Genomic DNA, 12,593 nt, shown 5'->3' with positions numbered 1-12,593 from the left:
AGCTGATATTGGACGCCTAGACAAGCATCGCTCTAAGAATTTGAAGAACCAGATTTATGCACTATGTGAAACTCAAAGGGAAGAAGTTTCATTAATAAACGTTGTTGTTCTGTTGTAGTAACATGTTGCTCCTGAAATGATCAATATGAACCTGAAATGATGCCCCAGTGGATAATGTCGCCATTTTTCGAATGCAGAAACTAAAGCAAGCAACTCCCTGTTATAAGCAGATTTATGCCTGTTTGAAAAAGATAGCCCTTTACTGAAAAAAGCTATAGGATGACCTTCTTGCTGCAAAATGGCACTAATCCCAGTGGATGATGCATCACATTCAACAATAAACATTTTTGAAAAATCAGGCAGTTGTAACACTAGAGCATTAATTAAAGCTTGCTTCAAGTCATTGAAAGCGATCATTGAAGCTGCACTCCATTGGAAAGCATCTTTCTTTGTCATATTAGTAAGTAGCTTAGCTATCTGACCATATTGACGAATAAAACATCTATAGTACCCTGTAAGACCCAGGAATCCTCTAAGTTTAGTGAGATTAGAAGGTTGAGGCCAGTTTATAACTGAAGTTATCTTGTCAGGATCCACCGCAACACCTGCTTGGGAAATTATGTGACCCAAAAAGGAAATTTCTGTTTGTGCAAAGAGGCATTTTTTTGGATTAGCAAAGAACTCATGTTGGGACAAAATTTGGAACATAATATGTAGATGAGTTAAATGCTCTTGATGGTTGCTGCTATAGACTAAAATGTCATCAAAGAAAACAACAAGAAATTTCCTTAGATGTGGTCTAAACAGATCATTCATAGCAGCTTGAAAAGTAGAAGGGGCATTTGTAAAACCAAAAGGCATGGCAGTAAACTCGTAGTGACCTGAATGGGTTCTAAAAGTAGTTTTGGGAATATCTTTTGGCACTACTTTAATTTGGTGGTAACCAGAACAAAGATCAATTTTAGAAAAGAAAGAAGCCCCATGAAATTCATCAATGAGTTCATCTATATTTGGTATTGGGTACTTATCTAGGATTGTGATTTTGTTGAGTTCCTGGTAGTCCACACAAAAATGCCAAGTTGGATCTTTTTTGGGAACTAGCAACACAGGACTAGCAAAAGAGCTCACACTAGGTTGTATAAAGCCTTTTTGCAACAATTCAGCAACCTGCTTCTCAATCTCATCTTTTTGTGAATGGGGATATCTGTATGGCCTAATATTGGGAGGAACAGACCCATGATACAAGGGTATACCATGACTATGTTCACGTAATGGAGGTAGATGCTTGGGTTCATCAAAAATCGAAGAAAAGGAATGTAACAGTCTTTGTAAGTTTTGAGTAATGAAAGAATTAGTTCCCTCACAAGAAAAGCTCTGCAAAGAAGCTTTCGTTTTATCCTTAGGGACTCCTTGAAGGTTGTAACGCTTCCCATCCAACCAAAATATCACATACATCTTCTGCCAATTAGCTTCTACTGTATTAAGAGAAGCTAACCACTTAATACCCAGCACCATGTCTACACCACCAAGAGTGAAAGGGAAAAAGTCATCCTTAACGGTAAGGGTGTGTATCTGTACCTGGAGCCCCCGACAAATAGAATGAGATGCAACTTGCCTATCATCTCCTATTTGAACTCCAAAAGCAGGGGTTGGCTGTGTAGGAAGATGCAGCTTTGTTACAAGGGACTTTGAAACAAAGTTATGTGTTGACCCACTATCAGTGAGAATCAACACTTGACGATTGCCCAAAATCCCTTTTACTTTCATCGTAGTTGTAGACGAACTGCCCAGAATGGCTTGAAGTGAAATTTCTGCAAACCTGCTCTCTATAGTAGCCATAGGTTTGATGTTCTCAGTACAAACTTCTTCCGGCTCTTCATTGATCTCCATAAGTTTAAGAGAAGAAGAATTGTAACGGTGCCCTAGAGAGAACTTCTCACCACATTTATAACACAAACCTTCATCCCTTTTAATTTGTTTTTCGGTGTTTGAAATTTGCGATAAGTTAGAAGGAAGTAAAGGTAATTGCTCTTGAATGGGTGGAGTTATTAGAAGTTGCATGAGAATTGCCGGTAACTGAACTCGAAAACTGCCCATATGAATTATAATTTTTAGTTTCACGAGAACAATAATTATCAACAGCAACACGTGTTATGTTAGAACGCTAACCATAATGACGCGTATTCTGGTTCAACAGTTTTGCCTCAAACTCCAATGCTAAACTAGCGGCCTTGTAAACTATTCGTGGTTTCTGGATTTTAACATCCGATTGAAGTTCCTCTTTTAACCCATTGATAAAACTGCTAACAAGCAATGCTCAGGCCACCCACAAACTCACGAAGATCTCCTCACAAATTCTTGTTGATATTCTGAGACAGACCCTGTTTGCCGTATACTACATAAATAGACATCTGGGTTTTGAAATTTAGTCGGACCAAAATGCTCCTGCATTATTTGAATTAATTCCTCCCAATCATGAATGGTTCTTCCTAAAGCAACCCAAGTGAAAACATCTAAAGCATCACCTTCAAAATTCATGGCCGCTACATCAACTTTTAAATCATCAGGAGTTTGGTAATAACAAAAATATTTTTCTGTCTTAGAGTGTGGTCTTCGGTTGGGATTTTTATTCCACCAGGGCGCATCTTGTTCATCATTTTCCATGTCCTCACAAACTTGTTTGCCACCAGAGTTTTGGCTTCCCTTCGGCTCTGGAAAATCTCGTTGCTGCTTCAACGTTACCATGTCTTCATCCAATGAATTAAGTTTAGCCATTATGGCTGCCAACTGTTGTGTTAATAACTCAGAAGCTGTAGAATTTGAAGTATTAGAAGAGGGATTGGGTAATAGTGGGGTTGGGTGATTATTTTAGGAAGAGTTTCGGGTATTCACCATTTTGACCTAACAGGACCAGGAAGAGGCTTTGATGCCAAAATGATAAATCCTGAAAGTAGAGAGAGTAGAATAGAAGAGAACAAGGAGAGAAGAAGACTTAGGACCAGAATCTATAATCCTAAGGGAAAGACGAGGAGTTATCTGAATAATTCATAATATTGCCGGCCATAACTTCATACATAACAAGTTTATATAGGTCTGTCAAATAATTGAAAATAATTGACATAAACAACTGACAAGCTGAAAATAAATGACATAAATAACTGACACAAACGGACACAAGACTTCTTTAAGCTTCCTTTCGGTCCTTCCTCCTAGCATAGACTAAGAGAGGACGTTGGTCTCTATTAGATTGACAGGAAATTTAATCTAATTAACTGCTGCATAATAATGAAGGCCCAAGGCCCAAGTATCGTCAATTCTCTCCCTCAAGCTCATTGTCTATCTTTTTTAGCATGCTTCTGAGTTCTTCAACTTATGGTCTGGCTAGGGCTTTAGTGAATAAGTCTCCCACTTGGCAATGTGATGGCATATGTTTTATTTTGACGATTCTCAAATCCTCATTTTCTTTGATGAAGTGTTTCCTGATGTCTAAATGCTTCGTCTGTTTATGATGAACTGGGTTTCTTGCCATGGCATGGCAGACATGCTATCACACCTTAATCTTATAGGTGCATTAGGTGCAAACTTCAATTCTCTTAATACTTAGTGTACATAAGCCTTCACAAACCATGGTCTGTTTCTTACTCCTCCATGCCACTAGGTTTCCCCACACCATAATGCAGTAGGCTGAAGTTGATCTTCTATCACGAAGAAACCCACCATGATTAGCATCAGTATATGCTCTTATTTCGTGAGATTTGCCCTTTGTAGAGTCCTCAACGTGGATTCACTTTTAAATAATGCAGGATCTTATATACTGCATTCATGTGTTCCTCTAGGCTCATTAGTGAATTTGCTAATAACACCAACTGCATAGTTTGTATTTGGGCGAGCATGAGATAGATATATAGAAGTTTTCCTACTAGCTTCTTGTATCTTTTAGCATCAATAGGAATATGATCTTTCTTTGTCTTTTTTTTTTTTTTGGTCATCCCTTGTAGTATCTTTTCCATCTTCCTTATCTTCCTCTTGATTGTCAAGCTTGCAAGTAGGTTCCATTAGAATTTCTGCAGGCTTGACTCTTAACATTCCTGTTTCCTTCAATACATCCAGGGCATACTTCCTTCAAGAGACAAAGATTCCATCACGGATTCTTGCTACTTGTATGCCCTAGAAGTATTTGAGACGCCTTAGATCCTTTACCTCAAACTCTCTCTCTGGGGACTTCTTGATTCTGATTATTTCATCTGCATCATCACCAGTCATAATGAAGTCATCAACATAGATAATTAGGATATCTATTTTACCTCTTGAATGTTTCACAAGAAGTGTGTGATCTGCCTGGCGTGGAATAAATCCTACACTTTTGACAGCTTTAGTAAATCTCTCAAACCATGCTTTGGGAGATTGTTTCAACCTATAGAGTGATTTATAGTTTGGTTTTTATTTAGGGCCCTTAACTCGTCTTCTATGGCCTTTCTCCAATTTGGATCCTCTATTGCCTCTTGGAAAGTACAAGATCTGCTACGCATGGAAGATGACAACCGGTCATATGAAAAAGAATTACCAATAGGATGTCAAGTACAGGATCTTACCCCTTTCCTCAAAGCAATAGGCCATTCGAGATCATCAGGACTGGGAGCTGAAGTTGACTCTTGGTGTTGGTCAACACTAGAGGGCACTTCAATATGCTGATTTGTCTCAGCTTCAATCTCCATGCCTTTTGTGGGTTCTAGATTGATTTCTTCTCTTTTGGATTCTGGATCATTAGGGTCCATCATACCAGATTCCTCATTTCCAGCATTCCTGGGCTCTTCAGTTCGGTCCAGGTTTAGATTGAGGCCATGATTAGCTAGAATGGATGGGCTCGGCCTAAGGTGGATTCACGGTGGTTTGGGGTTTAGGTGTGGATCTAGTAAGGTTTGGTGCTGTTTGAGGTTCATTTTCTGGAAGGAAAAACTCTCATTCCTCTCCACTCTCCTCCTGAATGGGTGTTTTGGTGCAGTAGGGTTAAAGTTCATTGTGATAGAGAATTTTTTTCAAGCTGGGTGAGTAGCATTTGTACCTTTTTTGGGTGTAGGAATAGCCAAGAAATATGTACTTAATGGTGTGAGGGTCAAGTTTGTTACCATGGTTATTGCTAAACATATGCCATGCATTCGAACACTTTGTCAAAAATATGAGTGAGTTTGGGTAGGTTTTAGATAATGGATTGGAGTATTGAAGTTGAGGGTTTTGGATGGTAGACGATTTGTGAGTGTGGCAGTCAAAAGTGTTTCCCCCCATTAAAATTTTGGCACGTTATTGGTTATCATGGTGGATTAAGGTACTTCTAGGAGGTGACAATTTTTTCTTTCTGCTGTCCCATTTTGTTGCGGTATGTTTACAAAGCTTATTTGGTGTATAATCTCATGTTGTTTAAGGTATGCTTGAAGATTTGAGTTCACATATTTCCTCCTATTATCACTCTGTAGAATTTTTGTTGATGTGTCAAATTGATTCATAATCATTTTGTGGAAGTTCCTGATGATTTAGGTGAAGTCTGATTTTTCTTTTGTGAGAAATGTAAAACCCTTTACCCCAAAAACATTATAAACTTGTCGTAAAATTCACTACTATGGTAAAAAAGGAAACCTGTTACAACAAACTACCATAGTAGAAAAAAATTACATAACTTTAGAAATTAACTTTTAAACTCGGTTCAAACTCGAACTTTGTTGCATGCAACTAAGAATCATTCATTAACATCTATTGGGCCTCCGAGCCTCCGGCCCGGGTAACAACATACATCAAAATCAGCCCATCCAATTAGTTTTCAACCATGTATAACAAAGTCTCACAAAGCAATAGAAATGGCCTCCGGCCAATTAAAATAAGGAGAAAACATTTTCCCAATTTACAACAAGGCCGGGTAATCAAAATATTTAAAAAGGACCCTAACTGTGGCAATATATAACTAGCCATACATAAACAAATGCTAGAGGCTTAAAGCTAACCAAGCTCAAGCTTCTGCGTCTCTTCCCAAAGGCGCACGCCTAGAAACTTCACCTGAAAACATTGGAAACCACGGGGTAAGACGGAGTCTCAGTAACCAACCTTTCCAATTCTAGGTAGTGACTATCATGCATTAATGGAGGTCTTACCACGTGGTAGTGACTATAAAAAACTCTCACCAAATCTCAATTCATGCATCATGCTCAAACCATAATCAAATAGTAATTGAACATTTTATAATTAACTTCTTTCAGTGGCATATCTTTCACGATTCCAAGATTCATTTATCATCAATCGAAACCCCACAAGACGGTTTTCCTTTTGATATATAACATATACTTTGAACATAATTATTACTCGGAGAACAAAACATAAATCTACTCACAATACCACAGAAGCATGTACTAAGGATTAGAAAGTGGTTACTTCTCGCCTAAGCAAGGAATAACAACCAACGATACGGTCTGTGCACCAACAAGGCTCACAACCGGTCTACACAAGCACACAAACACACAACCATCATGTATTAGCTTTCAAACTAATAATGTGGCCAAAACAACACTTGGGGACACAAAATTCCTAGCTCCAACCAAAGCTCTACCCAATTCAAAGGGTATAACCATCAAAACAACACTCCAAAATCATAAAAGTCCATTAAAACATCAAATCCCCTTTTTAAGCATCAATTAGAGTTCAAACCTCAAGGACCCACTATAGGAATTCTACACCTAAACATCCCATTTGAATAATTGGAGTCTTAACAACATTCTAAACCGATTAAACATCCAATTTAACCCTCCTTAATATAACCCAAGTCACAAAACTCAAAATCAATCTCCACATTGTCATCTTCAATCACATACCTTCCAATCTCATAAACCCTAGCTTCAAAAACTCAAGGTTCTCCAAATCCAAGAAAACTACACCGATTAAATACTTAGGCTAACCCAAAGCAAGCAATTAAACTCAAAACAATCGGTCAAAAACCTCAATTCCATAACAACCTAGAAAACTCTAGGGTTTCACCATAAATCCTTATAAATTCCAAGAAAGAAGATAGCTTAGAGGTTAAAATCACTTACTTGAGGTAATGGATCCTTAGAAATGTCCCCTTCAAGCCAGAAATTCGAAACCCTAGTAGAGCCTCTCTCTCTACCTCAGATTTTTCTAATTTTTGCACACTGAACCCCTCCCGCGACTATAGAGATTTGGACTCCTTCGCCGCGGCGAACCCATATCTTCGCCGCGGCGAACTAATCTCGAGAGGGATTACTCGCCTGAAAACCCAACTTCGCTGCGGCGAAAGCTTCCCGAGAGGAAACTCTCGCTCGCCCAGAAAATCTTCGCCGCGGCATGCCCTAACCTTCGCCGCGGTGAAACCTTCCCGAAAGGATACTCTCCCCTGGAACTCCCGGTGTGCCGTGGCGAAGTAAAACTTCGCCGCGGCTAACATACCCTGAGGGAGGTACCTTCACCTATTCCTGCAACATACCTCAATTCCAACCCAAACACCAAGATCAACATTTAAATCACTAATCTATCCTCAAAATCAACCAAAAGAGGTAATTAAAACCCGATAAAATTCAGGATGTTACAAGAAACACCCAAGTAACTTTGTGTGTGATCATCTATTAGTGTCAGAAACCATTTCTGCATTTGTTAAGGTTGAAACACGGGTAGGTCCCTACATGTTATTATGCATGAGAGAAAAAGGGTAAGAAAATTGATGAGGATGGGCTTTGTAATTGCCTTTTGTATGTTTGGACAGTTAACACACTTCATACGGAATGGGAAAAAACATTTTTATTAGTAGAATTTGGAAACATTCTAGACATATAATTAGGACTTGGGTGGCCTAACCTATAATTCTATAAAGCAACTTCTTTATTGGAGAGTTGCGTGATGGAGCTCTTTTCCATAGCAAAAGTTGTTACTTGAGTCTCTTTGCTTCGATTACAAACTACTGAGTAAGTAGGTGTTAATTACAAGTTAACCAAGGGGAATGACAAAAATGAATTAACTATTGTAGATAAGTGTTACTAACTATTTGTTTATGATTTTCTATTTTATTATGGAATGGACAATGGGTGAAGTGAATCTCCTTGTCAGCTAAACTTGCTTGTTTCACTTGTGTTAAGTTTAGTTGCATCTGACTAAGCCAACATTCTTAGCATCTAACTAACATTTTTAGCTACCTAACCGGTTAATTGGATAAGGTACATGGGACTTAGTGGGATGAAAGTATGGTTGAATAGGGAAATAACAAATATTTAATAACTCATTTGAGAGTGCACTCTTTGGTAATGCTTCTTGTGCTTGTAGTTCAATCTGTAGTAGAATAAGAAGCTTTACTTAGCACCCAACAAACTTAATGCTGGTACAAAGTTTTTGTCTCCCCCATGGGTATATTGATATTATTTTTTTCCCTTTGTTTTCCATTATCTATAGACTTAGTTTAACAACGGACTTGATTGATAGGCTATGTGCAAGGGTTGTCATTGGTCAGGTAATGCTCTAGCATGTCATGTGTCTGTGTTGAACAATAGTTTGCTAAACATTAATACCGCATAATTAAGATACTTTGTGGTTGGGCCGACTAACATATATAGTTTGTAGCCATTGATATTTAATGTATTATTTTCTGATTATAGCAGAGAGAGAGATTATCGGATAGATTGACAGGGTATTGTATGCTTTAGCATATTGCTGGTTCTGCTCCTTATTCATTGAGATCTTTGATTCCCTTAAGCTGCAAATATCTTGTTGTATACTTGTAATACCTATTGGTGAATAATTGACTCAGTGGACGTTAAGAGTTTGAGTTGGCAGTTGCTGATACGAAGATAAAGAGATAGTTAGGAGGGATATTAGGGACAGAAAGTGTGGAAAAGATTTGGGGAAAATATCTGAGAGTTGCTAACCTACTGAATGCTAGTAGGTTTATTCCCTGTTTTTGTGTACTTCAATTTCTGTGTTGCTGTTTATTTCTTTTCTTCAATTTGGTGCCTTCTATGTCTTGTGTCACTTCCTTCATGTGTGATGCTATTTGGCCGAATGAGTTGCTGTTAACTTGGTGATGCTATGTGGCTGCATTTGTGTTCTGGTGAGTCTTGAGGTTGTTTTGTATTCTCTATATTCCAGCATGAGATGTGGCATATTTTATTGTGTGTAAAGTAGAACCTACTGTAAAAGGTATTGCTCAATGTTCAATTTTATCTTATTGTCTGTTGAATCCACTGCAAAATGGTAGAAGCCTATCAGAGAGGATCGCAATAAAGGAGTCTCTTGATTGGTTGTTGGAGAGATTTTTGTTTGACTTATGTTTGATGTTCTTCCTCCAACCTTATATCTAAAGTAATTGTACTGCTTGGTTGCCTTCTTGATTTCTATGCTTCAACTTCCTCTCTTCCCCACTTTCTTGAGGGCCTGAGCAAGCAATGCTAGCATGCGACTTCTCACCCATGTCTCTTATACAAGATAAGCAAGCTGCTTGGGGCTCTCTGGATTTGCTAGATTTGACACAGACGTAGCACAAGAGATGTGGGAACATTTCTTTTGTGTTTTCCTTGGCTTTTAGAGGATATACTTATCCTCATCTGTTGTCTTGCTAATAACGTTTATCTTTCTATCAGAAAATGTGTTTCTCAACATTTTGTGCATGTCAATCATGCTAATTCTCATTCCCCCTTTTTCTTTAGGGTTCTCAAAGTACTATGGTTGTCCCTTAGTAGAAGCCTTGAACTCTTGCTAAAAAATTTATTAAGTTTATGTCTTTGTGAGAAAAGTTATAATTGTTCTATGATCTTTTTCTTAAGGTCTCATCGAAGAGGGAAGTTGTCAAAGCTCTAATTCAACGAGGATTTTCTAATGATGTCGCGCAGGTAACGTTCCCACATCGTTCATCAATATTGATTGCTGTTGGGTTCTCATTCTGAAGTTATTTGGTATAATATGTAAATATAGTAGGGGTATACATTTTAACGTTTGGCAAGGAAGAAACATTCCTTTAAAAAGAAAAAAAAATGCACGAACAAAATTGAAAATTCAAAAGAACTAATACAGATTGAATTATTAATCTTTCCAATTCATTTTCATATTAATTGTAAAATGTATGCTGCTACTGTAAAACTAAATGAATTATTAATCATAAGATCCCAAGACCAATATATGTTTTTTTCTAATTGAAATAACTACACTCAAGTCTGTTGAGCAGGCTTTTTGATGACTGATTGAAAATATGTTTTTGTCTGTGTCAAGTTATGAATAATGAAATTGACTTTATACATTTAAAACATGATAAAGAGAAAAATAATATTAATAGTGTCCTGATAGAGTGATGATAATTTTATTTTTGGCATGCAGTGGGTAGTCACTAACCTACAACCAACCAGTCCTTTTGGCTCACGAATGTCAAGCTTCTCGTGGATGTTTGACCTAAAGGCGATTGCTGAAATGTATCAGTCATATGAAGAAACAAATTTGTGGTACTTGTTATGAGCTATTATAGTAGCTGTAGTTGTGTGAATTTTATTGCCCTGACTTATCTGCACAATATGGGGTCGATCCTGTCATGAATTATCATGATTTAAATTGCCTGTGCAAGTTGAATAAGAAATGTTGGCTGCATAACTGGAGAAAGTATTCCTTATTTAATGCACTCATGAATCTTTAAGTTAATGATATAAGCACTAAAATTTAAATAAAAATAATCCATTCTGGAAAAGTTTGTCTATGGAGTCAATGATTTAGCTTTTTCCTTTTTTTGTTTTTTCATTCTCGTAGGAAAATTGTTGAAAATGTTCCTCGTGGTGTGCATATGAACTTTCTGAAAGCAGAGAGAAGTCTACACAGATGGGCTCTTGAAGATCTTGAACGAATCCATGCTGCTGAGGAGCTGGCTGCCGAGGAAGGTGGTGGAGTTGAAATGCATGTTCTTGAAGATGCTGGCCACTGGGTAAGTTAGTCACGTAGAGTATGCTTGTGCCCTTTGCATGTCTTTTATGTTTGGTATGATGGGAAGTTAGTTACAAAAATGAAAAATGAATGAGGTTGGGATGATAAAATAACCTTATGTCCTTGCTTAAGTAATAAAAAGAGAGACATTTTTGATTAATAATAAAAGCATGATGCTACAAATCTTTTTTTGATTACATTCCCTTTTGTTGTCTTGTCTATCTATTCGTCCCAACATGAATGCTTAAGATCAACTCTGAAATGTGTTCTCTAGTTGATCTTTAAGCTTGCTGGCGTGTTTGTTGGTCCTTACCTTTTGAACATATCGCATTTATGTTGATTTTGGAGATAGATCTTCAGGCTTTGAGACACACAATGTATATGTGTTAAAGTGCATTCTTGCTCCAGAAGTATTCTTGAATGAGCTATGGGCACTCTAAAGATAATTACATAACAATGTAGCACATAATCTTTCAATGTTGTTGCAATGTTGTCCTTTTTTTAATAACCAATTTTGCGTCAATGGAAGTCTCTTGGTTTGTATTATTGATTGTTAAAAAGGGGGACATTGTACCGAGTTTGAAAGATTATGTGCTATGTTGCCCTGCAATTTTCTACAAGGTGTTCATAGCTCATCCAAGGGTATTTTTAGGGCAAAAATGCATTTCAACCTTGTGTGTGCGCGTGTTTGTGATGTTGAGTATGTTGGAACTAGGCTACCATTAGTCTGTCAAAGACTTGTTAAGTGCAACATTTAGATTATTGAGTGGTAGCATGCGTCGTACCAATAATGTAAATTGGAGGATAGAAATTTCTTTGAATTGCTCAACTTACAGAGAGTTGTGAGTTGATTGAGTCATATTTAGATCTTATAATTGTCCAGCATTCTATTGGGCCTATTAATTACGCTTCAAGTGGCTGTATTTTAAATGGAAACGAGGGAGTATTGTAGTACATGTGGTAGCTTGTCATTGTGTAATGAAACTAACTTTTCCTCTTCAACAGGTACATGCAGATAACCCAGATGGACTCTTCAGGATCCTATATTCGTCTTTTCAGGGAGTCAAGACCTAAACTTGCAAATATGTACACTTTCTCACGTAGCGCTTTTCTTTTTGTTTTGGGTATTGAGGGCTGGTTCGTAATGAACCGGTCATGTTATTTCTTGTTAATTTCTCATTCTATTGTTTTTGCATGTAATTTTTTTCTTCCACATTGCACATGCACTTCATTATATTTTCCTCATGGAAACATCACCCGTCACAGATAGTTAAAAAGTTGGGTTAAAGAGCATTGTCTCTCCTCAACTATTTCACAACGAGAACTCAATATCTGAAACTGTTTTGAGTAGTGTTTTTTGTTGGTGTTAAAGTTGTTGCAATGCTGAGTATTGGCCGGTGGATATTAACATTGATCATCAATTCTAAAATGACTTTGGGTTAAAGAATTTTCGATTAACTTAAAAGTTCTGTCTCAATTATTGGCACACGAAGCACTCTAAAGTCGAAGGTGGTACAATTGTGCTTATCATGAATTAAAAATTGAATGTTGCCTCTCTCATCATGTAGCATGATTCCCTTTTTAATTTGCACTAAAAGATTAAAAGAAAAGAGATATGAAAAATCACAGAAAAAGATTGCTGAAATTAA

General features: G+C 37.4%; 1 protein-coding gene across 1 annotated transcript; it reads left to right on the top strand.

The window, feature by feature from the left end:
• The first annotated feature begins 9,788 nt into the window (after positions 1–9,788).
• LOC114754206 (uncharacterized) lies at positions 9,789–12,352 on the top strand. The gene is made up of 4 exons (XM_028942976.1): positions 9,789–9,872; positions 10,354–10,475; positions 10,774–10,945; positions 11,950–12,352. Exons 2-4 carry the CDS (start codon positions 10,399–10,401, stop codon positions 12,016–12,018), a joined length of 318 nt encoding a protein of 105 aa, XP_028798809.1. The 5' UTR covers positions 9,789–9,872; positions 10,354–10,398; the 3' UTR covers positions 12,019–12,352.
• Positions 12,353–12,593: the final 241 nt, after the last annotated feature.

This window comes from Neltuma alba, unplaced genomic scaffold (genome assembly GCF_004799145.2).
Source record: "Neltuma alba isolate B1F8T4 unplaced genomic scaffold, ASM479914v2 tig00010109_pilon, whole genome shotgun sequence".
Taxonomy (NCBI): Eukaryota; Viridiplantae; Streptophyta; class Magnoliopsida; order Fabales; family Fabaceae; genus Neltuma; species Neltuma alba.
Note: the sequence above shows the minus strand (reverse complement) of the source record. Positions and strands in the feature narration are given on the sequence as shown.